The sequence below is a fragment of the Sander vitreus genome, chromosome 1, assembly GCF_031162955.1.
Source record: "Sander vitreus isolate 19-12246 chromosome 1, sanVit1, whole genome shotgun sequence".
NCBI classification, from domain to species: domain Eukaryota; kingdom Metazoa; phylum Chordata; class Actinopteri; order Perciformes; family Percidae; genus Sander; species Sander vitreus.
Genome location: NC_135855.1, coordinates 25051468 through 25079461, shown reverse-complemented (window position 1 = coordinate 25079461; position 27994 = coordinate 25051468). Strand labels below are relative to the sequence as shown.

The window sequence follows — 27994 nt, the reverse complement described above, 5'->3', positions numbered from 1 at the left end:
TCTCTCTCTCTCTCTCTCTCTCTCTCTCTCTCTCTCTCTCTGTGTGTGTGTGTGTGTGTGTGTGTGTGTGTGTGTGTGTGTGTGTGTGTGTGTGTGTGTGTGTGTATTCTGTACATACAAAGCCAAGCCTCACAATGCTGCATTTACTAAAATAAGTGGCTTAGCCATTTGCAGTGATGTCGCTGTTCCCAGACCTCCCTCTCGGTGGTGGAGACGCTCAGTGAGGCAGTGCAGCACTCAGACGGCTCTCATGGCAGAGCGGGTCAGGTGGACTCAGTGAGAGGAGAAACCAACATCACCTGTTTGGGAAATCTAGAACAACGGAGGACGAAAAAAGAAGGAGGAGCGGAGTCTTTGGAGAGCTGAGGTCTCGCTGTCTACCCACCCACTCATCCACCCCACCCTAGTCTCTCTCATATGCACAGACACACTCTCCCCTTGCCTCTCCCTTCTTCCCTCCCTGTTTGTCTCCTCCACTCTCCGATGCTGGTGTGGTGAACAGCAGGACACTCGGCTGAGCTGCATGGAGGCACAGGGAGGGGCCGGGAGCCCAGGTAAGAGACATTTTCTATTCTTTCTTTTCTCTGTGCTACTGCTTTTGTCACATTAGCATGGTTGTTGCAGAGTGTCTTTGTCTTTAGAATAACTTGTGCTCTTGATACCCTACCTGCTGTTAAGTTAATGTCTTTCTTAAAACAGCATGTTTTAATATATAGACACTTTCTCGATGGTGCTACTTAATACTATTTGTCAGATGAGCTGGTTTTAAATCATGTAACTACATTTTTCTGATTGTCTAGCAAGATGTAGTCACTGATATATGTTAGGTTTAAATATAGCAGTCCACCAGTACTCTGTCTTTGATCATTTCATCTCCTAGGATCCAATTATGGAGGGTTAATTTCTACATTCATCTTCGTTTTTAACCTATTGCCTATCAGTACAGGTCATTTTATATCCACACATTGTAGGTCAACCATGCAAAAGCTGGACTGATAAAATACAAATTGCAGTACAATAGTAGACGCATATGGCCTTTGTGTAAAGGCCATCCAGAGAAGCCTGTGCTGTGTGGCAGCACTGCACAATGCCTCTGTGCCACTATTGCTCTGTAACATCTAATCATTCAAAGTGCTGATAATGTATGTATCTTTGTTTATATACAGTTTAGGCTAAGTATTCTATGGTATCAAAGTCTTAAGATATGACAGATTATTAACATTTGCTTTGCTACATTAAAAGCTATCTCGTAATGTGAGGCAAAGCAGTAGAAGGGTAGTTTATTTGTCAGTATATTACATTAGCTGCCTCTGAACCTACAATGTGCATTCAACCACCATTACAATGTTGCTTTATTACTCTATTGTACCTTGGGGTCAAACAATGTCTACACTGCAACTATAAGTTGCCATTTCAGCAGATATAATGGGAGATGCTTTTTTCCTGGCATGGCTTTGTTCCACTTATCATTGTTTACAGACAGTATCTGAGCACTATATGTTCATGCTGACGGCCCACCCATGACGTGTTCTTAACTCATTCCCTGTGCACATCTATTTTTAGAGAATTGTGTATAGAAATGCTCATTGCCGAGTATATTGTACAATTAAAAAACAAATTACTATCAAGATGGACAGCCATCAGCAAGCACAATGACCTAGCGAAAAGGGTGTTGAGAGAGGATGATAATTCCTCCTCCTACAAACGATTGATTTATTGAACTGAGCAACTAAATTTGATTCAACTTTTGGCAAACATACACTACATCATTCTTATCCTCTCTCTCTCTCTCTCTCTCTCTCTCTCTCTCTCTCTCTCTCTCTCTCCTTTAATCTCCATGTATCTGTCTGTCTAGGGTTAGATGATTCACAGCCAGCCACTGCTGAACCTCAAGATAGGTGCCTGATTTGCCTGAAAAGACTACATTTCTGATAACTGACTGTCTTTTACCAGCAGCAACTTATATTCTTGTTATTTGCTCTAGTTTCTTCACAGCCGGTTCGGCAGGTGGTGGCTAGATCAGGCAATCTGTGTTAACCTTCACACACAGATAATCCTCTGACTTTCTTGAAAGCTCTTTTCTTCTGTCACCAATAAAAATCTTGACTGAAAGCCAGACTGGTCTTCTATCAAAATACAAAACACTTAAGAATATATGAGCACACAAACATGTGAGAATAGAACAGCAGGAAGCAGTATAGCTACACAGGTTTATGTCTTGGATGGTAAGTGTATCTGTAGTCTAAAACAGGAGTCATTTCTTTATGTAACTTACAGAAAGGTCATGTGTATTCTACAACACAAATAGCTCATAGGAAACATAGGAAATGTGTTTTCTTTTGTGAATTCACTAAATTCACTCCAACAGCCCACTACTCTTGTGATGACATTTCCCCAGGAAAAAAAAACGGATTTTAGGATTAATGGATAAGATTAGAGCTTGGATGGAGGGATGGATGATAAACTCCCTCAAAACAATGGTAAAAAAAAGTCCTGCATTATTTCTGCAATGAATGTTTGCTGAAGAAGGTGATGAAAATGGAAACCAAAGCTGCTGGTTGATAGTCTAAATATTGAACAAACATTTCATTATAACCGCAGAGGTAACTTTATAGTTAGTTCCGTTTCTGTGGCTCCTCGCTGGGGAAATCAATCAATAGCCAGCAATGAACACTGTGCTTCTCAGGGTGAAAGCAGAATCCCTCATGTTCTGGCTTGGCCTTAACTGTAACAACGCTTTTAATCTGATATGAGAAATTCAACTGTCTTGGAGCATACTGCAAGTAGAAATAACCTCACAGCCATCTGGTGATGTCCATCAGGAATCTGCTATACTCCCACACCTCTTTCCATCAGCTCTGCCGTCATTTTTGCTAAATGTCGCTACATACACACAGATGGGTCTTTTTTCTGTTATGATATTAAATTTATTTTTTCAAACATGTAGTACTCATTCACTTTGTTAATAAACATATGATTTTATCCAACATACTCTATTTGTCACCACATCACTTCAGCCTCCTGTAATTGGAAATTGACATAGTTTACCTCACTCAGCCTCATCACATACCTCACTATGTTTCAGTTGTGTCAAACAGACAAACGGAGTATGTGCATACTTGAAAGGATGCTATTTTAAGAAGCCTCTATTTTCAGACTTTGGTAATAGCCTGTGTGAACTGTTTTCTTCTATTTTGAATGTATTGTAGAGCGTGGCCAGGCTCTCAGAATGCATTTTCTTTATAGACATAAAATGACATAATGTAACAACTGTTGAATTAGATGTCTGCCCACAGCAATCTCCTTCTAAGTAATCACACATCTATGAAACATTTAACACTGTGTATACACATATGCACATAGATTGTGGACTGACAAAAGGCAGTGTGTAGACTTACTGTTTGAATGTTGTAAAGAATATATTAGAGGAAAACAAACATTTGGATACTCAGGCAGGTGATTTATGTTAGGTTTGGATTTGGTAATTGAGTGGGAAAACATAACATTGGTTACATACGGAGGATAATCACCAAACACGACTGACAGACACTGGAACCAACATTGACCTCTTTCAGTACTTCAGGATCAATTAGATTTCTTCCCCTTCATTACCCCGAGATGTGTCTTTGTAGATTTTATTGCAATTTCTTGCTGCTTTAAATTGTTCTGTTTAGATCTAGACCTGAGAACTACAGTTCAAGTATGGAGAGCAAATAATCCAGCATCTCTGTAATCCTTTATTAACAATCTAAAAACCTATGATCAATATCTCCACCTTTTAGTTCTCTTTGCTCCCTCTCACTATCTGTTACTGTGTCTATGTGTGCTGATAGAGCCCAATAAAGACATCCAGAAGCTGCTGAAGTCCTCCAGCTCAGGTGACCTATCCAGGGAGTTTTTCCACCACCCAGCAGGAGAGGAGGAGGAGGGCGGCCTGTCAGGGCACACTGCTAGCCTGCTGCACATCACAGAGAAGAGACGTGAGTACCGGGCGAAGAGGGTAAAGAGAAGGCGATATTAAGAATGTGAAACATTGATGAATATTCATTGGTGGTAAAGAGGCATTACAGGCTAATTATGGGTGGAAAAGGCTTTGAGCAAGATACCTGATCAATAGTAAATGCCTCCATCCAACAAAGAAAGAGAAGAGGAATGTTGAATAAGGAGGGTAGAGGATATCCTGCTTCTGTTAAAGAGTGTCTTATCCGTGACAGTCACTACTGGATCGATCTACAGTAAAATGTAGTAACACATAATGAATCTCACATATACCATTTCATGCATATAATTCTGGACTATCTACATGCTCATTCAGTAGAGTCCAGGTTGATCTTCTCTGAGCTTTAAACACACTGATTGATCGCTGCCTATTTTAGGTTTTCTGGTCCCACATTCTCAAAAACCACCGCAGCTTGGTTGAAAGGATTCATTGTGCATCAGTCCCATACAGAGGCTGCCCTGTATGTGCCAGACTCAGAGCCCAAGGCACAGACACAGATACTGGGGCTACACGAGTGACAAGGCAACCTTTATCTGCTTCACTAACCAAACACTTTTTCAGAGAGACAACTCATTCAGAGGCCAATGTCTGTGTCTCAATGATTTAACGTGACACACTAACTAGCCGTGCCACCTGGCAGGTCAGTTAATAGTATTTGGCTATTAAGCAAAGAGAAGGAAAGGAAATTGAGAGATCAGGAATCAAATAAAAAACATTACCTGCTCTTTAAATTTTATGGAGATTATTCATTAAGGCTTTTGTCCACAGAGCCACATTGCAGTTTCATTCATCACTTTCTAGTGTTGCACTTGTATCTCCAAAAAGGGGGACCACAGTTTTACATATATTTATATATGCCACAAACCAACTGACAACTAAAAACATGCAGGTACAGTACATACATTTTCCTTTTGTTATTGTGATTGGGTGGATGGAATTGATTATTAAAAATGCATGGGGACTGCTGTTCAGTAGCTTTAGAGCAAAAAAGTGTTCATCTGTTTGAATTGATCTTTAATAGCAGAAACCAGAAGTTAAAGGGAAGAACAGAGAAATGTGGGATTCGAAACGCTTATTTTACAGCTTAAATAAAAACATGTCGCACAGCTCTGTTCCAGAGTAAACCATGCTTTATTCATCAAACATTTTCACTTTTTTCCATCAGGGTGATGAATAAAGAATTACATACTGGAGTTTTGCAACATGTTTTAATTTTGATGGACTTAGAAATCACAGCATGAATAGTAAGCTGTCAGTTGTTGGAAAGGTATGGGCAAGTGTCTGAATGCTCAGTCACTGTGAGAATAAAATAATACTTGCAACAGAATATGTTGTTTAGAGAACACATTATTTGGCATTGCTTGTTTAATATACTATCTCAGTACCTTAGCCTTCAATCAATCATCTTCACTCCTGGTCATCATTACAAGCTGCTCAGGCTTGACTGATGACCTCAGCACCCTGATGAGCCATTAGCGAGGGGAAGGGGATTACACAGATCCAGCAAGCAAGGCACATCCCCTCTGCTCCCTTATCCTGTTCTCAAATGTAAACTCCTCCCTCTAAACCATCCTCCCTATTCTTGGTTCCATCAGTTGAATCTGTCTGTGCCTTTCTACATGCAGGAAAATCTAAATGAAAGTAAAATATTTTATAGAACATCAAATTGACAGCATGCAAACAGTTATTTGTCTCACTGAGATTCTGAATTAAAGGAAACATCATTTTACTTTTCACACACGCATTAACTACAAAGACATGGATATTAAGTGTGAGATTAAGGGCATGCGGAAAAAATAAAAAAATATGCCAAGTTGAAGTTGAAACAGATCAGAAGATACACATTTGACTTTACAGGCCACCAGGCTGTATGCTTGCTGTAAGAAGAAGAGGCAGTGGTCTTTTACATTTCCCATCTACTTCAGGCACAACATCTTTTTTTTTTTGTCTCAGTGTGAATTCTCTATTGTCAGTCCTCCACACTGGCGTCTCAAAGCTCCTCTGAATGGGTTTTGAGATGGAGGCAGTTGTTTTCAGTGTGTCTGCCTGGGAGAGAAATCATACTGATCAATTATTCAAGGAGAAAGGGTGTGGGAGAGGAAAAAAGAGGTTGGGAAGAGGTGGTTAAAAACAAGTGCAGCAGAAAGGGAATAACCTTGTAGCCAATTGAAAATAATGCAGTTAGTGTTTTGTTTTACATAATGCCTTCCTTCCTCTCCATCTACTTTATCTCTTTTCCCTTCCCCTCTTATTTGTTGTTTTATTTCCTTCTTACCTAGCTTCATCTCTCCCTCTTCTCCCATCATCCTGTCTCTCCCTCGTTTCTCTTTATCTCCTCCACAAATTCCAACCTCCCTGATTCACTGCTTTCTAGTTTCTTCACTATTCCTGAAAAGGGGGTGAAAATAGATATGCTGCTGATATAGAAGTTAGAAATGTGCATTGTCAGGATGGCACAACAGGCTAAGAAGCTTCAAATCATTTTATATTTAAGTGGTAACCTGTAAGCGTACAAGAAACCATGGTGCTACAAACGACACATGTATGTGGTCTATTTTGTCAGTGGTTAAAACCTTCTATGATCTAAACAGGAATGGGTATTATAGCATGAATGATCACATTAAACCAAATAGCATTATTACTAATTTGCTTTTAATTTGTTCTCAGATATCCAACATTAGAGTGTGTTTTTTTTTGTTAAGATTATTTTTGGGGCATTTTAGGACTTTATTTATAGGACAGCTGAAGACATGAGAGGGGGGACAGAGAGAGGGGGAATGACATGCAGCACAGGTTGAGTCGAACCCGCGGCCTCTGCGTTGAGGAGTAAACCTCTGTATATGGGCGCGCGCTCTACCAGGTGAGCTACCCGGTGCCCTAGGGTTGGGTTTTAATGTGAGAGTTAATGTGTGTGAATATATGTGAATATGTTTGCAATGATTTATCCAATTTATAACATATAGAGAAACAAATAGATGGGGACTAGAATGGAGCCCTGGGGGATCCCACAGGTGATTACTGCAAAGAAGGATGAGAAATCACTTGTTTTAAGGGAATGTGTTTTATTTGGAGTTAAAAATCTGTTGTCAATTTAGGTAAGTTATTAATTGTATTGAAGGTTTAAAGTCTATAAGGATTCAAATAGCACTATATCCTCTATTCCTCTCTTTCCTGCATCTCTTTTCTTAGTCTTCCCTCATCTTTATTGTTATTCTCTTTTCACCATATCTCTCTTTTTGTAGACATTACAATTTCTAATTTTATTTTCCATGGAGCTAGCCACACAGTCACTGGCATTGTTAATGTTCATATGTGCATATCATCCCAGTCCTGGTTATGAAAATGATAGTATAACTGGGTAGGACTATTTGGAGTAGAGCCGAAGGTTTGTGGTGAAATAACGGACAGGCAAGGTTGGTCTTTGTGTTTTATCCCGTTAATCGCCTTAATACTCTTTTCTTATTTGTTCTGGATATTCCTTATTTTTCATTCCACGTGTGTCCTGGCATTTCTAGTGTTGAGTGAATGCTTCAGCATGATGATCAGTCTTCTTTAAATCAATATGTGATCTATCAGGAGGACGATACAGGAAATTAGATGTAACAGCAGACAAAGAGCAGCAGGAGAGTGGGCTTTGCCTCTTCAAGCTGAAGTACTGACCTAAACAGCCTGCAAAACAGCAGCCCAACGACATGGGATAATAACAGCTTTCAACCTGTCATGTAACCCATCGTTTTTCTCCACAAAGTCACGCCCACAAACAACCAGTGAACTGTTTCATTCAGACTTGACGTTGCATGGCAGACAAGCATCCACTGATTCATAAGGAAATACAAACACACCTCCGTTTGCCTCAGTGCAGTCCCTAAGCATCTTTCTTACTATCATGGTGGATTAGTTCAGCTCTATTACACAGAATCGGTTCCTTGACTTGAGCAGATGTTCTTGGACCTTTGCTAGGAATTATGCATGTATTACAGTCTTTGAATACATTTCAGCTTTGGAGGCAGACTGATTGGAATGTTGAGCATGCCACATTGACGCATACCATGTGTGAATTTGAACCTGTTGTGTGCAGCATTACTAGTCTCACATTGCCAGACCTATCTCCACAGCGCTGTGGAGTGACTCCTTCCTGCCGAGGAATCCTGTGCAGAAATGAACAGGTGCAACACACACAGGGGAAAGATGGAGGAGACCACAATGCGTTAAAGAACTGGCTATTTTCATCTCGTTTTACTTTAGCTCTTGTTTCAATTCTTCAGTGACTGCCTGTGTTAACACGCAGGTGTCATGCTGCTGAAACAGAGACACTCACTGACTACAGTGACGAACTCTGAGGCAGATTCAAGATTCAAATTTACTGTGTGAAATATTTTTCCGAAATAGAGAGCAAGAGATGTAGGCTACAAATAAAAGTTAAATAGTAAAAAAGTCTTTGTTGAAATTGATTTAACAATAGTGCTGCAAGAGCCAGCTATTGATCTGATTATGCGTACAATGAAGAGTCAAGAGTACTACATGATGAGCTGAGGAGCTCTGTGTTGAGAATAAATGCAGTTTATCACCAACTTCTTTTTAAAGAGCTGCTTTTCTTCTGCACTGTCAGCAAGAAACGAGTGGATCATTTTAATCTCTCAATCTCCTTTCAGACTAAAAGTATGCTGTTTTCTCTGTCTGCCTCAGAACCACTGAGTAGTGTGTCGTCTTTGGAGGTGCACTTTGACCTCCTGGATCTGACTGAGCTGACTGACATGTCTGACCAGGAACTGGCTGAAGTCTTTGCTGATTCTGATGAGGAGAACCACGAGTCACCATCAGGTAAGGCCTGCTAAAAATAAACATCTTTCTCCCGATCCGCACAAGGAAGCACAAAATCTTTCAAATGTTTTATTTATGACCTGTGAGCCTCATCCTGGCTTCATGCCACCTCAAGATTTAAAGGTCCATCGACACAGTTTAGACAATGTCTTACAAATATTATGTATTCTGTGCATGGACTGTCCCACTTTAAAACATCACATTTTTCTTGATAAAAATGTCAGACTTCCAATTGTAATACTGTCATAGACTAGGGGTGTAACCAATTCTCGTTCTTTGGCTGAGAATACGTAATAGGTTCAAAACAGATATTTATCATTCTGGTGACAGTGACTTAGAAGAGAACCTTATGGTGGACTTCACTGTTTGATCCACTGAAACACAGTGAACATATTTTGGATTGTCAGACAAACCATTATTTAAAACTTCCTCATACTCTTTCTACATGCTTCTATTGCATTTATTTTTCTCTTGTAGTTCTTATTATAGCATCTCCTCCTTTAACAAAAACAGCGTTATCTCCCTTCCGACTCTTCTGTTTATTACTAATGTTCCATATCAAGTGTGAGTTATGGTCCCAGTGAGCCATCTGGCTAGATGCTGCTGTCTGCAGCTCCACAGCCAGTTATTTAAATTAAAGTGCAGAGGCTCATATCATGTGCAAGAAAGACCCATGTTCTTTGTTTTTTAGTCAAACCTTGTGGATTGACGAGTGTAGAGAACATTGTGTTCAAGTAAAATGAAAACTGTTTTAAGTTTTTACCAAAACTTAAAACAGTATTACAGTTTATTATATACTCTGAGAGGATTCTTACTCAAGGCACACACAGTTTATTTCTCACTGCTGTTAGTGCTAAGATGTAGTGTAAGACAGCTTTAGTGTTGTCCAGATCATGACCATCATGGAGTTACTATACCAACCGAGCTACACTAGATCATAGCAACAGGTTTACTTAAACCTGCAATAAAATATTTGTTTGCACACTCAGGGGCAGCAGAAGCAAGTTGTGGACACAACATTGACATATTAACACCTTAAGTTGATATGAACTTGTTAGCAAACAGTTGCCTAGTAATACATCCAGCGGAGCAACATTATAATTTATTTGGAGTTGTGTTTCTGGCCACCTGATGAATGTCTGATTGAAATATCTGGCTCTTTAGCTGCTAAATGCTCTAATATGTTCACCAGCTAGTCGCTAACTGTGTCTGTCTGCTGTTTGTTGCTGAGCACATAGTGTATAGTGTGGCTTGGTAGCACTGTAGTCTGTTAACTTTAAGATTTGAATGTCTTAAACACTTGCAAGCAAGTTGCTAGTCTGGGTTGCACGGTCAAAGAATAATAACATATAATCACTTCTTATCAGTTTTATCATCTTGTTGTTAAACACATAAAATAACTATGCTACTTTAAAAAGTGAAATCAGGGGATTTCTATTATTGTTTTACTTAAGAATTGATGACTTTATATAAAATGGAGGGAACCAATTATTCCAACAGTAATTAGATTCTTTTAGATTTGATGCATCATTAGATATCACATTATTTCATTATTTGATTCACTTCAGTTCAGTTTGATTAATGATGATGGCTCCAAAATGTTTTACAGCTTCTTAAAAGCAAATTCATGTACACCACTGCCAAATCTTGAATTTGACTGGCACAATTTATGCCTCAAACAACAAGTCTGTAAATTATTCCAGTACATGACATACATATTTACCTCCTTACACTTTGAACCCATGTTCCCACAGCCAAGCAGACTAAACAAATTTGAGCATGTCCACTCTTCTCAGCTGTCCTCTCCAACACCACCACACCAAGTTCCCTCAGCCTATTGTTAGTCACAGGCCACAGCTGCTTTTCAGTAGCCAGCTGCAGGCGATGTAACAGCCAAGAGGCTTTCAATCCGAGGCCTCACATCCGCTGCTCTGCTTTCTGTTCACCAAGATGAAGTCCTGCTGTCAGCTGACACATACAGCTGTATTTCACTGTTATGATGTTAAATGATTTTATTTACACAGCCTCAGACCTGTGAGAAAAACAAAATCCCAACAATGATTAAATATTTGCACTCTCAGAATGACATATTCAGATGATGGATTGAGGTGGTCTGTTTGTTTTGTTAATAAATGCAGTGTGTGTCATTCACTCTTGTATTTTTACTTGCTTAAATCGTGAATAAAAATAGATCAGCCAACTGAGAATGTGGCAAACATTTCTTCCTCGTAAAAAAAGTCCTTTCAACTTGAGATGGATCATTTTGTGCAGCGCCTTTCTTTGACTTGCTTCCAGAAATCTCTCATTTCTACCTGTGAGCTGTTTTGTCTTGTTGTACAGAGGAAGATTACCGTCCCAGATAGATGCAGCCACCAACGTTGCTGTAGAGCAGGGGTGTCAAACTCTAACTAAGGGCCACACTGGACATGACGATCACAATAAGGGCCAGACATGTTGAGTTTATTGACATGCTTTTATTTAGCAAAAAAAATCAATTAACTTGGTATTATTGCATGTCTCATATAGCTTTCTCCCATACAGTTTGGTCGACATAAAACCCTAAAAAAGTCAGCAAAAAAGTTTCTTAGCCATCGTAGAATTTAGCAAGTCATGAAAAACAAACATTACATTTTTAAAAGCAGCTGCCACCCAGCCGACTCTCAACAACCTGTTTCACAGCCTGAATATTAAAAAACTCTCTGCTTCTGTGGGGAATTCTGAGTCTCAAAGTCGGCAAATCCGTCAAATTCTGCACGGCAGTGTCGCGTAATTACAGTATGAAAAACAGTTTCCTGATTTTTTTGGTGTGGTGCACAATAAGTCGGGCCAAAATTTGCTGTGAACCTAAACTGAAATGCGGGCCGGATCAAAATTTGCAAGGGGCCCCGGGCCTTGAGTTTGACACGTGCTGTAGAGAGTCTGCAGACAAATTCTGTAGAGGTAGAGGTGTTTTGCATATAGGGCTACACAAGATGTACAAAGAATCAAATGATCACGAAAGACATGAAACACACAGCTGTTTGATAATGGTCTCTGGTATTAAGCACTTGCAATTGCATGAGAGTTTTGGTGTGTAATTTTGGATGAAAGTGTCCATCAAACATCTGATATATTGTGCAGGAGATACAATAAGTTGCTAATGCTTGTCATACAGAGTCATTACACACATTGTCACATTTTGTCATTTGAAACTTAATGCATTGTCATTATAAAAAACACTTTTCAGTGTGATTATTAAAAAACTGCTAAACCATATATTTCACACATGAACAAAGATATTCTATTGTCCTATTCAGATGTTGTGCTGTGCAGACCATGACGGTGTGCGTGTTTAAGAGAAAGGATTTATGCAAACAGCTGTTCTGTTTTATCTGGATTCCCTTAAACCTCCCTCATTATTCAGCCCTTCATGCAAGGCAATTTTTGAGTTTTAGTACGTCCGTTTATTTGCCCACAAAGTCATCAGTGAGTTCAGGGTGGGAGAGAAAGAGAAGGTGTTTGATTTAATTAGTTTGTGTCAAAGGTTGCATTGCAAATGTGGTAGTATTGAGCTGTGCTGTGTGAGCATTATTCTGTATGGGAAACTGCTGAGTGTGTGCCATTGCGTTGAGGGCATGTAGTTGAGGGAGAGGTTAAAGGGAGTTCATGCTAAATGCAGGTTCTTCTTGAATAATTCAATTTTCCCTGCTGGAAACAAGGCCTCGTCCTTTAAAGCCATTTAAACCGTAATCATAATCTGAGTCACCACACAACCACATTATTTATAGATGCTTGTATCTTGTTTGTTTTGTTTACTCTGCTGTCTGTCTTCCATTTTCCCATTGTCCATTCCCCTCTAATTTCTTTTACTTTTAGCTATTTGGCAGCTTAAAGCCTGATTCAGATTGCATGTTTCATGGGCAATTCAACCACAATTAGTGAACTTGATCAGTTGTACTTAATAGCCAAGTAGCTGAAAACATACAGCACTTAGTGCTTCATCAAGCGTCTCTCAAGCAGATCCAAAGGCACATACAAAAGGTTGACTTTGTCCAGTAGGTTTGCTCTTTGTTTTATACTCAAATGAGCCTGACGAACCATAGCGTTTACCCACGTCCCTGAAAAACTACCACAGGCATAGCTTTGGTCTCCTATGCTTTGTCGTTGGAGCAGTAACAGGGTTTTAACTGATGACATTGCAGACTATAACCTATTGTGTTACGTTCTGTCTGGTTGATTTTTTTCATGTCCAAATAATGGGAGTTGTGGGTATTGTTTAATAGGTATTTGTTTTAAGAATTTGGCCAAAGATTTGTAGACAAGTAGACATGCAGAGAGATGAAGTGATGCAGAAAATAGGAAAAGAAACAGAAATTCATTGTCCATTCATAGTAGACAGTGTCTCACAAGAGAGCCCCATCTCTGACAGCTTATGTTTGGTGTTTGCGGTGGAAGGACAGAAACATCTCACTGGAAACACAACTCCAGAACAGACACAAGCAAAAACACAACGGGGCACCCCCTAATTAATGATGCTTAAGCAGGTGTTTCCAGGTTGCTGTCAAACCTCTGCAGTGATGTCGAGGGGCAGTCCAGCAGCATCTTTCTTTCTTGGGTCATTTAGTGTTTTTTTTTTATCCATTTATCCTTTAGGACCTTTATCCTTTAGACCCTCTATATAAGCTCCTTTCAATGTAAAAGGTCAGATTCCAGCTCAACTCACTGCCTTTGGGGCCGCTTTAGGTTTTTTAAAGACATTACAGATTATTATCTTTGAAAAATACTTTTATACTGCCTCAGTTCATAAAACACTGATTGGGCTGTGCTAGAGATAGTAATAAATAAGTGTTTCCCTTTAAATGGGTTTAATGAGAAGGGCATTGTGACATTTACATATGTGCATGATGTTTTTCCTGTGCCTTGACAGGTTTTCTGTAGGAGAGTCTAGTGTCTCAGAACAGAAGCATTAAGTCATGCAGCAACATGCTGACTGAAGAATCAAATGGCTTCTAGCCAGCAGCACATAAGGAATACAGTGCAGTACCTCATCGCTCAGGGTACTCTGTGTATGTGACTGTAAGAGAGCGAGACAGAGGAAAAAGGGAAAAGCTATGTGTACTTTTCCTCTCATGTGTGCAAACACACTTCTGTGCGTGTGCTGTGTGTTCTGAATTCATGTTTATCAGTCGTTTAATTAGTTGACAAGGCAATAACGGGCCAACAGAAATCTGAATGCACACAATGAATGGAAAACAAATGTCATGCCTAACACACACATTGCAGACACACATTTATAAAACCAGATAAACACAACAAGCAGTCAATGAGCAGGTGTTCTTGGCGCTTGCTGCAGCAGACTCCTTCACGCTGCTGAGGAGGTTGTTGTCCCTCATTAAAATCCAGTAGAGACGCCATCAATCTTCTGAGATCAATGTCTTTTCTACCTCCCCCTTTCTCTTCGTCTCTGATGTGTGTGAGGATATGGATGTGGCGTTGGTAAGAAATATATGCCAGGTACTGAGTATGACCTTCAGTTAACAGACCCAACATTAGACTGGGAAGTGATTTTTGTAGCTCTCTATCAGTCTTTCCCTCTGTTGGCTTTTTGTCCTCCTGGTAGGTTGGACATCAGCACCAAGTGGTATAGAGCCGCATGACCACAAGGCTAATATAAAATATGTCTAAAATACAAACAGTTGGTATAAGATGGCTTACACAAAGAGAAAGCAGCTTTTTGTGTGATGAATACTTTTGTGTTCATCATTTTAAAAATGTAATGAGGGTGATCCCAGTAGTCTTGAATAAACAACATTCTGTGGCCTGTCTAGAAATGGTTGTTATGCATGTGTGTGTGTGTGTGTGTGTGTGTGTGTGTGTGTGCGTGGGCAGGCATGCTATATAGACTAAAGGCTTTTAATGGCTAGAAGAAAAGCAAGCAGGAAATGTATCTTACAAGACCCCTAGTTATAAATATTCTTTTAGCAGGTGTTGAGCTGTGTATACTAACAAATAAGGAACTGTATTTTTAAAGCTATTTTAAAGTTGTGTGAAACATAACGGGTGTGCAGAGTGATTTCCTTGTGTCTGTTTACATCTTTCTATCTGCCAAGACTCTGGATTCCTGTTGATAACAAGTTTTGATTGTGTGTTTGGATCCCAGGTTCCCACCAGCCTGTGCTGCCCAGAGGTGGATACATGCGCTCCCCCTCGTGGACACGCTGCAGAAAAGTTGAGCCCCCACGTGAAAGAAAGCACCACAGCGACTCGGACACCGCAGAGCCCTTAATGAAGCTGGAGAGGCCGAAGCAGCCGTGATTCTGATGTGAAAGAGCCAGAACGCAGAGAGAGAAAACCCAGAGCCAGACAGACACAGCCAGAGTGGGAACACAAAGCGGACCAAAAGGCCCCCCATCTGCCATTGCGCACTCACATAATGTTTCATGGTGCTGAGTAGACGAGTTCAGGTTTAGCTCTGGACAACGTGCTATATACTCTTACTAAAGATGTTGAGATGTGCAATACACACACTCTCTCCTCCTCTCTCTCTCTCACACACACACACACACACACACACACACGTGTACATGAAAGGGGTTCTTAATGCATTCTGGGCTGCCAGATGATTTTAAGCTTTGTTTTTGAATGACAGACAGGGTATGAGGTCAGCAGAATAACAGCACCTCCATCCTTACAGCCTCTCAGGATGGGTAATGGCCTGAACGGTGAGATTGGTTCCTAAATTGTGTCGGCCAGACCTTCCATGTGAAGTCTAGACACTGGGATTCACATTGAATTGCCAGGATTTGATTGGAAACATAAATCAATAGAGCTGTTCAAAATAAAATATCTTGTGAGGCTATTACTTAATGTGTTCACTTGAAAATGTGACAGGGTTTTTTTGTTGCCTGCAATAAAGGTAACTTGATCAGTGGAAGTGGATGTCAGTGAGGCCACGCTCTTTATATCCACCACACTTTCTCCATCTTAATGAAATATGTGTGTTGTTATTAAAATTGCCTAAATGAAATGTTTTGCACTTCTCTCACTGAATTGCATTGACAGTGCCCTCCAGAATTATTGGCATTTGGTGCAGATGACACAAAAGATAAACAGATCAAGTAGCAAACTATATGCAATATACTCTTCCATACTTCCATACCGTACTTATTTTTTTCAAAATTTGTTTAGAGAAATGTTTTCAAATTTTTTTTATCATTAAAAAAAGATTGCTGACAGAATTGCTGCTGCTTAGGTAATTAGAGTTGGTAGATGCATTGACTTGATGGGTGATAATTAAGGGAGAATTGTATCATAGTCAGGTGGACTTCCATGAGCTTCGCATGAATGCCAAAAACACAACAAAGTGCCAACAATTTTGTAATCATCTTTTAAAAGAATCAAACTCATGATGCAATATGTCACATCTTTGTAAGCAAAGGTTATAGCTGATTACTTGATTTATTTATCTCACATTTAGCTTGTCTTTACCAGGAGTGTCAATAATTCTGAATGCTATAACACAATGGATCAAAAGTGACTCTGGGATGATAGAGGAATAAATAAAAGTCTTGAAAAAGTGCATTTTATTGTGTCATTTAATAGCTACACTTTGGAAATGCAGCCCCATTCTATGCCGAGCACAGTTTTTAACTGTGATATACAGTTCATTTACACTACTGTATACAAATCTGTGGTCTTCCTTATATAAAATTCATTGGTGCAGTTTAACTTGGCTGTAATTGGCAAATACATGAGATGAGAATGCAACATGAGTAGTTATCAAGTTCAGATCGCTTGGCTCACAATAAGAGAAAACATTTAAACATAAGCCACAATTCACCAAAACAAATGATTTCCTGAATAACACCAACGCCTAACCAGACTATAGTGTGAGTATTGTGACAAATGATGATGCCATTTTAAGAGGCAGTTAAGAACACAGACTGTGAGGTAGTGTGAGAATAAAGAGTGTATGGTATGCCATTTTGTTAGTCTGTTCCCAGTTCTTAAGGTCCCATGGCATGAAAATTTCACTTTGAGGTTTTTAAACATGAATATGAGTTCCCCCAGCCTGCCTATGGTCCCCCAGTGGCTAGAAATGGCGATAGATGTAAACCAAGCTCTGGGTATCCTGCTCTGCCTTTGAGAAAATGAAAGATCAGATGGGCCGATCTGGAATCTCCTCCTTATGACCTCATAAGGGGAAAGGTTACCTCCCCTTTCTCTGCTTTGGCCACCCAGAGAATTTGGCCCGGCCATGAGAAAGAGAGAGACATCATAGCTTGAAAACAAGCGAAGCATGGCAGTTGGTCAAGGCCACACCCTCCACCTTGCCCCCCACTCTCTCCTCCTCAATAGCATTTAAAGCTACAGACACAGAAATGGCACATCCTAAGGAAAGCTCATTGTGGGACTGGCTCTAGTGGATGTAATTCTGCACCAAGGCTGAATTTTCGGGAAAGAGACTTCAGATACAGTATTAGGGGACCACTAAGGCCTATATAAAAGCATCCAAAAAGCAGCATGTCATAGGACCTTTAAGTAACCATCAAACTAAATTAATGAATGTCTACATCAATGTTGACTCCTATTAGTATGGGACAATGAGGAAGAGACAACAACCTACATATATGTGAGCCGATGACATTTGTAATATGTGCAAGCAAATTTACAAACACTGAGTTCTAACAGGTGTCTTTACTGCTAAATAAAGAAGAACCAAGTTGAGGAAGGTTGATGTTTGCTGATAGACTATAATGGTGATCAAAATATATTTAAGTTGAGACACAATGTCACATTGTACAACAGTGTGAAGAAAGATTTAAAACATTCAACGTGCCTTTGAAATCTTAAACATCTGAGAAACGAGAAGAAATCTGGTTTCCCCCACTTAGGGAAGAAATTATTCTTAATAAATTTATAGATTTAAGGTTGGATAAGGGCAATGAGCCTCAGAATAAAATGCAACTCATATGATACCACCACAACAAATGTATTCCACATGATGTCAACTATACTACTACAATGCTGAATATTAAAAAGCATATCTCATGTGATATCAGTTTTGTAACTTGAGCTCAGTAACTTTCCTGACCATCAGTACAGATTATTCTGTGGTATGATTGTCAGTGTCATTGCCCTGTAGGACTGCATCCGAGCATTGAATTAAGGCACCTCCAGTGAAATGAGCCACAAACTGCACTCTTCAGGTTACAAGAAACATCTCTAGGATGCGCTGGGATGCATCATCAGTGATGCTCTTGGGGTCATTGGGGGTTTTCGGGTCATTCAACATCATACCCCCTCCCCCAGGCCCTCTTTATCTAAAGCCACCTTCTGGCTTTCTCTGCAGCTTCAGTTATGGTGCGGATGGCCCACCTCTTCGCAGCTCCAGTTACTCTGAGCCCAGTCAGAGCTTTGCAAATCAAGCACCCAACAAACCCCCGGCAGCCAACTTTGATTGGTTCGCAGAGGGCCCACCAGCCTCGGCTCCTACACTGCTCCACCAGCTCTTGGTATTTGGCGAGCTTCCTCCATATGTTCTTCCCAGGGTACTGTCAACTCCCACCTAGTAATAGTTTTGTCGATTCTGCGTGTGTTTTTCCTTTCCTTTGTTCTTGTTCCAGTTCTTTAGCCCTTCAGGTAGAGAGGTGTCTTCTGCAAATTCCCCCAGCCCTTCAACAAACTCATACAATGACTTATCTTGAAAGGGACGAATTCCTAACAGCTCCACCATGTCGGCTTTGTCTAGAATCTCCTTTTCTAGCAGACGTTTTGCCACCTGCAACACATGACCAATAATAGTAAACAAGAAGCATTCTAATGACGATGGCTAACTCCATCAATGAAAATGCAAGTGGCATTACTGATTGCTGAGTTCAAGAACAGATTAGCAGTAGTTACAACTAATAGTAAAAGTAACAATTCTTCCAACCAGTTTTTAAAAATACAAATTTAAACAGACCATAAAAGAGTACGAGACTCTTCATGTTAACTTCTCTCCATCGTTTTGTTCGTCAGTGATAATACTTCTCACCTTCTCCACCATTTCTTTCTTGTCGGTGACGAGCTGAAGTGTTCGCTGGAAGGCAGCATCTATAAGCAAGCGGACCTCCTGGTCTATAAGTTGGGCTTTAGGTTCACTGAAGGGCTTCTCAGTTACTATGTCACCCTGCTGAGGGAGGTCAAAGGACATCTGACCCACCGCCTCATTCATTCCAAACTGTACAACCTAAAATATGAAGAGAAATGAGTCCTGTTAGTCTAAAGACAAACTGCTTCTTATGTGCATTTGGTTACAACATCATTCTCTGACTAACAAAAAGTGCAAAGTGACTTAGACCAGAACAGTCTGGGCAGTAAAAAAGGAATATAGTCTAATCTTCAAGTTGGTACTCTAGCAGTTTGTCTGCAGGAAGCTACTTGTTAGTGGAATTCAACTAAAATAATAGCTAGTAGTTACTTAGTGTACAGTGACAAAGGAGCTGCTATTTCACATGTTTATCTTGTCACTACACTTTTGAGAAAATCAATCTTGAAACCCATTTAGTATACTGAAGGATAAGCAATAATTTCACCACATCACCACAAAGTAAACAACTTCTATTTCAGAATGTGAGAGTTTATGACTCAACACTGGCTCCCTCATATACAATTTACATTACAATGTATTTTTGTATCACATACGGAAGTTTCCTGCCTTGTGTATCTGTTAACATGCCTGTTGTAAACTGTGGGGATTACCTGTGCATATGCAGACTGCGTGACCTTCCTGAGGTCATCCTGTCCCCCGGTGGTGATTCGCCGAAAGAAAACCTGCTCAGCCACTCGTCCCCCCAGCATCATGCACATTCTGTCAAACAGCTGCTCCTGGGTGAAGAGGTACTGTTCCTTAGGCAGATACTGCGCATAACCCAAACCTTTCCCTCTGGGAACAATGGACACCTGAGGGAGTACATTATAATTAATCAAATTATCAATATGGTAAAATACTTGGTCAAATTCTAGTTTGATTGTAGAGGGTAAAAACAAGATTATGCAAGGGCTGCAGATTTCACATAGTCAAGCAGCAGTGTGAGGAAAGAGAGGAAGGAAAAGCTGTGACTACCTTAAGTAGGGGGTCTGCATGTTCTAGGAACCAGCCTGCCACAGCATGTCCGGCCTCATGATACGCCACAGTAATCTTCTCTGGAAGCTGCAGTACCTGAGTCTTTTTCTCCAGACCTGAGAGCACGGAGGATGTCACTAATATGCATATGTGTATTTTTTTAACAAGCAATAAGTTATCTGGGTTGATGTGCCCTTCAAGCATGCAGTAGATACAGTACAGTTGAAGGGTGGGTTGGTGCATGAGCTTTGAGTACAGCATGAAATCACACAATAAGTACAGTATAATCAAATCCTTAAGGGAAGTCTCAATGAGAAATATAAGGACAGGCTGTAAGTTATGGTTACTGCATTAAAAGTATGTATATCTCACATTAAAGCACTAACTTACCATTTATAGATGTATTTCAAATATAAATCAATATCAACAGTATACAAGAAATACAGAAATGTATAGCAATTGCTTTTACTACTAACTAACTTGATTAAGGTGTAAAACCAATATCCAATAGTCATTCTATGAATGTTGTCATAACATCAAGTGCACGCCAACTTACCTCCAATGACTCTCTCGACTGCCTGCTCAAAGTGCTTAGTATTGACATGTTGGTTGAGGCGTCGGGCAGCTATTAGCGCGGCCTCATTACACACATTAGCAATATCAGCCCCTGAGACACAAAATAAGCCACAACAACCAAGTTAGACTGTGGTATGATAAATACAGCGAGAGATGCAGAAGACAAACTGTATGATCCCTGTAGATAATCCAAAGACGAACATCAACACACACAGCTCTTGTTCTTACCAGTAAAACCTGGGGTTAGTGCAGCTAGCTTCCTGGCCAAAGCCTCTACTTCTATACTAGTGTCCAACTTCAGAGGTCTTAAATGCACCTTAAAGATGGATGCCCTGCCTTTAATATCTGGTGGGCCTGTAGAAAGAAAAAGGAAGAAAAAAAAAACATCATGAATTTTCAGGACATTTTCTTTTATAATCCAAAAGAATGATAAACAGTGAGCAACATTAAATTAAAACAGATACTGCTAAAGGAACACCATCACATGATAATGTTACTGATATAGAGACAACACTACTCTGATAAACTGCTAAGCTCAGATTCTGTACCTCATGACGATGTCACATTTACAAATATTACAGAAGCTCATTCAACTGGTCCTGATAACTACTTTGCACTTTTTCTGCGTTCAATAATTAGTAGTGTGGCTGTATTATATAAACCCTTACTGTTTACATGTAACAACAAAAGACTGAAGGAAAATAGACTCAACAACACAGAGAGGAGCAGTGTATCCCATCCCTTATGTTGGCCTCCAGTCATCTAATCCTTCTTTTATAGAAAGCCAGCTCTCTCATTTTGACCCAGTTTTCTTTGTCAGATAGAAAACCGCTCCCTGCCCACCACTGTCCAGCACTGCTGGCGTAAAGCAAATTAGATTTTAGCAGGCAGAAAAAGATCAACCATTTTAACCACAAAGATAAAAGCGCACAGTGTGCAACACACGCTTTTAATGAAATCACAAGTGAACAGGTGCAAAAAAAGAACAGAAGAAAATCTTATAGGTTTGAAGCTAATTTCTAAGGAAACTATACAGTAAGTGTGTCAGTAAGGTCAAGCTTAGCACCTAATTTGAAGCAGGCAATAACACTAACAAAGTTAAAACTGCATGAATTAGTGCCACTGAATTGAATTTGTTCCATAGTGTCTGCTATGCAGTATTAGATCACATGCATGCACCAACATGGAATTATAGAACACCAGTGGGAAAGAACAGGAGAAAAAAGACTAAGGCTACATTAACATACAGTTTTGAGCCTAAAGCGATCTCTATGCAAGTGTTTTGCTACAGTAGAAGAAGAACTAATCTGCGTTTAAACTAACACGCCCAAACCGCATAGCTCATGACCATTCACGTATACCGGGCATGCGCGTGCCAGGGTAAACAGGAGGCAGCATGTATACTCCGCCCGTTGCTGGTAGTTGCCATGGTAACGTTAGTAGCTTAGTCTCAAAGAACGAGACATCATGACCCAATCCGGCGGCGAAACATTGGCGTCAGTGTTTGTGTTGCCAAAGTTCTCCGTTTGCGGCCGTTGAGACAGAAACACAACCCCCGAGACGCCAAACCAAAACAGGGTCACACGTGTTTTCAAATTTCTTCGTTTTAGGGGCTCTGAAACACCAGGGGCTCATTTATAAAACTGTGCGGCGAATTTGCGTCAGAAGTGGCGTACGGACGAAACATAGAATGAGTACGCACAGAAATATTCAGATTTATAAAACCGTGCGCATGCACGTCCTACGCCGGATTCCCTTTATAAATCACATTTGACTCTAAATGTGGCGCAGCTTTGGCGGCTTCAACATAGTTTCCCTTAAATAGTCAGTGAAACGCCCCAAATTAATATTCATTCATACCGACATCATGATCAGAGAGGAAAACAAAGCAAAGGACTTTCACTCAATGTGAAGTTGTAGTTCTTGTTAGAGAGGTGCAAAAGAGGATAATATGTTTAGAGGGCACAGTGTGGGCAGTACTAATGCCAAAAAGCTGTAGCGTGGCAACATGTTGCAGACGCAGTTAATGCCACAGCCTCAGAGGTCGGACTGTGACCCAAATTAAAAAGAAATGGTTTGATATTAATGTTGATGCAAAAAACCCGCCTAGCGCTACACAGAGAAAGTGTTTATGCCACGGGACGCCGGAGCTGACCCCTCTTGAAGTGGGACAGGCACAGCGTGGTTTCTCCAAGTGCTCCTCTGTAACGCTTCAGTGTAAACATTATTTGTCCAGTTTATCGTATTATTCATGAGAATAAATTCCATAACATGCCAATATAATTACAGAACATTTGAGTTTTTTTCACAAATATATCTTCATTTGAATTTATGATAGTATCTTGTTTTATTTTGTCTGTTTTTCACCGCAGATGGATCAAACAGGTGTTTGTGTAGGATATTAATTATAAGAATGGCTTTGTGAATTCTCATGAGTGAAATCAATGAGAGGCAATATTTTGAACGGTCTCAGTTTCACGTGTTTAATCCATCTGCCGTCGGTGTCATCTTTTCTCATTTCACCCATTTCTGTGCATACGCCTGGGTCAGATTGTCCGTGGAGGACCGCACATTTTCCTGTCAAGTTTGCTTTTTATAAATCCCAATTCTTGTGTAGAGAGCGGCGTACGTCTTCTTTTGTGCAAACGCCACGTTTACAAGCCCCAGAGCAGTGTGAATGCGAGGTGTAAATCTAGCAAAAGATTCATTTTTAAACCAAAACGTAGCAATGTAAATGTAGCCTAAAACTCCAGAGTTGCTTCTAAGTCTAGAGGAAACGGTGACGTCCAAAGAAACAAAAACTGCACCACAGAAAAAGGAAAAGTCAGCTTGGTTATTTGGTATGATTTCAGGGGCAAGATGTACATCAAACCCTGCAGATAACTTCACTTGCAAATGATAAACTGAAATGTTCCTAACAAATTGACCCAGTGATACATGATAATGTAGAGAGAAAGAGTTATTCAGGGGAGAGCTAGAGAGGAAGCCGACCTCAGACAAGTGCTACTCTTTACCTATGTATATATGTCGATCAAAGCGCCCTGGCCTCATCAAAGCTGGATCCAGGATATCAGCTCGATTGGTGCCGGCTAAAACGATCACGTTAGTGCTACTGTTGAACCCTGTAATGACAAAAACAAATAGCATACAAAGATCTTGTGAAATATTGCACCCAGAATGGGAGAAAGGCGTGAACACTAAAAGAGGTGACATAACTACCTACCATCCATTTCCACAAGCAACTGGTTGAGGGTGTTTTCCTGCTCGCTTTGGTTTCCAAAGTTCCCCCTGCCTCTCTTCCTGCCAACTGCGTCAATCTCGTCAATGAAAAGGATGCAGGGGGCATTTTTTCGAGCCGTGGCAAACGTATCCCTTATCTAATACAGGACAGAGTCAAGAGAAATCACTTACATAATCTTATAAATTGAGTCAACCTCTAGCTCACCCAGTAGAGAGTGCGCCCCATGTAGTCTGAGAATCAAGAATCATTGTGTTACAGATGATGTTGCCAAACAGCAGCATGAACTGCATGAGACCCATCATATAGCTTCAAAACTTGTTGGCAGAGTCTTGCATTTAGCCCGGTACTGACCCTCGCTGCACCCACGCCAACAAACATCTCCTGGAACTCCGAGCCGTTGACGGTGATGAAGGGCACGTTGGCCTCTCCTGCAGTGGCCTTAGCTAGCAAGGTCTTGCCAGTACCAGGTGGGCCTGATAACACAGCACCCTGAAAAGAAAGGTGTTGCTTAATGATCAATACCAGTATCTCAATTAGAGATGGTCTGATACCATTTTTTGCTTCCCGATACCGATTCTGATACCTGAACTTGCGTATCGGCCGATACCGAGTACCGATCCGATACCAGTGTGTCATATATTTTATTATGTTTTAACAACTGTATACTACTATCCCTGTATGGATGTGATATTATTTCTATCTTTGTTGTCGGTCTAGCTCAGTTTAAACTCTTTGTGAAACATGAATGCCCCAGAACTTTCTTTTATTATGCAGTTTGACAGTCAGTTATAACAGAAAAGAAACATAAATAAACTACTTTAACGTAGATTTTCTTTAGGGCTTTATTACGTGGTATCTGATCGGTGCATAAACTCCAGTACTTCCCGATACCAGCGTTTTAGGCAGTATCGGAGCCGATACCAATACTGGTATCGGAACATCACTAATCTCAATGAATACTTCACTAGGTGGAGTAACTTCAAAACTTAATTCTTAGCCCATACTATGCTTCGGAGGGAGAAAGAAATCCATTAATTGAAATGTTCCTGTCACCTTCACCCCCCGACCCTATGCCACAATACTTGATTGATATACAGTGTGTCACACCTTTGGGATCTTGGCACCTAGGTCCTGGTACTGCAGCGGGTACTGCAGGAAGTTGACAAGCTCCAAAATCTCCAGTTTGGCCTCCTCACAGCCTGCAACATCCTTGAACTGAATGCCGACGTTGCCTTTTATTACCTTGGCTTTGGATTCACTCATACTGAAGGGGTTTCCTCGCTGACCTCCTGCCATTGGTCCCTGCCGCATGGCAAAAAGTAAAAAGCCGACCAGCAGTAAGGTTGGGAGTAAGCTGAAAAGGAGTGCCCTTTGGGGAGAGAGAAAGAAGCTCAATTAAGCCATCATTAACCAATCCAATTTGCATAAGAGTTACTTTGCTTTGAAAGTTTCAGGAACTCATCAGATTCAACTCTCACCCATCGCTTTCAATGTCGTAGAATACAGGAACTTTCTGTGAGTCCAAACCCATTTCTTGCTGGGCCTTCTCCAGGTTATGCTCAAATGAGTCCACACTGCCAATGTTGAACCACAAATAGCTCTGAAACATACACACAACATAAAACATAAGCATGACTGTGTAACTTTTTAAAGAAGAAATAACAAGGAGGACATACATTCTTCCTTTTACAAATAGAAATGAGCAATAAATTGCACCATTGCTCATTTCAATGCTGTCGGGGGTTTTGCTGCTACAGTCAGACTTGGTCTGGTAGGATTCGCATCCCATGAACGTAACTAGTGAAATGGATTTGGATGGATTTTGCTCAGTTGTCAGTCGTGATTGACAGTTCAGGAGAAAAACAGTAAGAGGGCCTTAAATTAAGATTATTTGTCAAATGTATGACTCTTCTCTGCTCGTGTTAATGTTAAGCTATACTTTGAAATACCCCTAACCGACCGAGTGACCAATATGAAAAGCAAAAGGACATAAAAGCATATTTATGCAACTAACCACTTCTGATGTGTTCACTCCATGGGCAGGAATTACTTTGACGTATTGTTTATTGACAACCTCTAGGTGATCAACCTGTTTAGAGAGCACAAAAAACAATTTCTTTACATGGTTTCAAAAACAAACAGATAAAAGACGGAAGATACCAAAACTAAAACACTCTCTGCCTCTTACCAAGTCTTTATTTAAGTAGTGCTGTACAAAGTCCTTCCAGGAGATCTGCATCCCCGTCTCTCGGAAGTAAAAGTACAAAAAAGCTGAGGTCATGCCGGCAGCACCGATCTTTGCTATTTGCATCTAAATAGTAACAGAAAATCAGTCATACAGTGCAGAGGAAATGAGAACAGAGGATGTCTAAATGCTGCTTGTCCCTCACCTTCAGTTGATTTGTTGGCGCCAGTGCTTTCTTCACTCTTTGGGAAAAACTTTTCAAAACCTGAACCAATTCAACAGCAAACAACAAAATAATTAAGTGCAACTGGCTCACATCCATTTAGGCCACTGTGTGCACTCATTTAGCTACATTACATAGTGTAAGGAGGTACATTACCTCTTGGTGGTTTGTTTGAGCTAAGTAACCGAGCAAAGGGGAGACTGTGTTGATATAATCCTCCACGTCTCCTTTGGATCAGTGACGCCTTCTGAAATGAAGATACTGTATCATGAATATGTTAGCAGTGAGGGCAGGGCCAAAAAAAGACAGGTGGAAAAGAAATATACAGCAGAAAGGCATCAATTAAACATGCTATATGTAGTAGATGTTGTTGACAGGCGATACAAAACTAAATATGTAATCCACAGTAATCTACAGCTCTTCTGAATCAGTCTTGCAGACTAGCTTCTGTGTTAATATGAGAAATCTGTCCTGCTACATTATTCACAGGATTACTGAAATCTCATTTTGACATGAGCATACTGGACTGTGTAAGTCTAATTTCATTACAACACTGTTGCAGATAACCCACTTATACAGTGAACAGTTGCTTTAAAGCTCACATGGTATTTATTCACATATCTGTCACTATGTGTGCATATCAAACACATTAAATTATATTTAAGGGGTTATTTTAGGTTATGAACACCTTTGGAAGTAGCTAAAATATCAGTTTCTTCCACACAACTGCAAAATCTTTGATTGTGGTTTATCGTTTTTGCGGCCAATATAATATTGATACTTGAGAATCATAAAAAATGACAATATTATGTTAACTGATCTGACATTTTGTTTACATATCAAGATATATCGTAGTAACAATATGTTATTGTTGAACAATAATATATTTTTAATGAAAGATGCCAGAAACAGCCAATTAAAGATTTTGGAGATATCTTTAAATATGAACTATGACTAAAAACATAACAAACCCAATGAAACTTGAACTGAGAAAACTTTAAGTCAAGTCATGTGTTTAATAAAGTGTCAGCTCCCAGTGGAAAACATTCCTCATGTGACATCAACAAAATAATGTACTGTCTGTATCTCTAATACGTATTCATTCAGTAAACACGGTTTGGGACACAATAATGAACAGGCAAAACAAATCAGACTGAACTTTAAGTTGCTCTGGTTTGATTGTTCTACTTCAATAGAAAAGCAGAAAGTCTACTGAAGCAAGTCAGCAAAGTGTAAGATACCTCATCCCAGCCAGTGACCCTCTATTCAACCAAGTTTTATTTATATTAAATAACTTGCATGTCTGATAACATTCAAGTAAATGCAACTGAATGAATGAAAAAGAATGAAAATGCATGGGCCGACAAAGAAACGCCCCCTTCAAACAAAACATTATGAAACTGACTCCTAAACTAAACATTATCAAATGGACACATCGTGAGATTACAAACAACTGAGGAATGATACACAAACAGTGCTGCAGTTTGTTTGTTTACATGTTTGAGGGGCTCTGTAGCCTCCTGCACCGAGGAACACTGTTCTTTCCCACGACAAACCTTATACTGTCACACAGGGCTCCAACTCCTGCGACACCGCATATGCAAGTAACGTTAGCTGTTGCAAAACAAGTTTGTATATCTATTTTTTTTTCTAATTCTATTTTGAGAGGACCGTAGCGACTTTACATTATAAGAAATACAAAAACAATGTCACCGTACCGACGGGAGTGCGCTCCCGTTGCGAAAAGTAGCTGAAATAGTGGATATGTCTCGAATCCACGTCCGAACCGCCCACACTCGGTCCCGAAAGGGTCCGACACTCACAGAGAGCAGCCCCATCGTGTGTCAGCTACTTTCATTCGG

The 27994-nt window shown here is 40.2% G+C and overlaps 2 protein-coding genes across 2 annotated transcripts; one reads left to right on the top strand and one right to left on the bottom strand.

The window, feature by feature from the left end:
• Window positions 1–8: 8 nt before the first annotated feature.
• On the top strand, window positions 9–16379 carry dbndd1 (dysbindin domain containing 1). Its single transcript, XM_078249964.1, has 4 exons — window positions 9–554; window positions 3834–3980; window positions 8687–8821; window positions 14961–16379. Exons 1-4 carry the CDS (start codon window positions 524–526, stop codon window positions 15113–15115), a joined length of 468 nt encoding a protein of 155 aa, XP_078106090.1. The 5' UTR covers window positions 9–523; the 3' UTR covers window positions 15116–16379.
• LOC144517796 (mitochondrial inner membrane m-AAA protease component AFG3L1-like) lies at window positions 16367–27934 on the bottom strand. Its single transcript, XM_078249951.1, has 16 exons — window positions 27851–27934; window positions 26289–26376; window positions 26115–26174; window positions 25913–26035; window positions 25739–25813; window positions 25203–25324; window positions 24832–25093; window positions 24076–24213; window positions 23707–23860; window positions 23498–23605; window positions 20712–20837; window positions 20464–20574; window positions 19908–20023; window positions 19544–19744; window positions 18837–19031; window positions 16367–18581 (listed from the first exon to the last, which is right to left on the bottom strand). The coding sequence occupies exons 4-16, from the start codon at window positions 26033–26035 to the stop codon at window positions 18369–18371; spliced, it is 1944 nt and encodes a 647-aa protein (XP_078106077.1). The 5' UTR covers window positions 26115–26174; window positions 26289–26376; window positions 27851–27934; the 3' UTR covers window positions 16367–18368.
• Window positions 27935–27994: the final 60 nt, after the last annotated feature.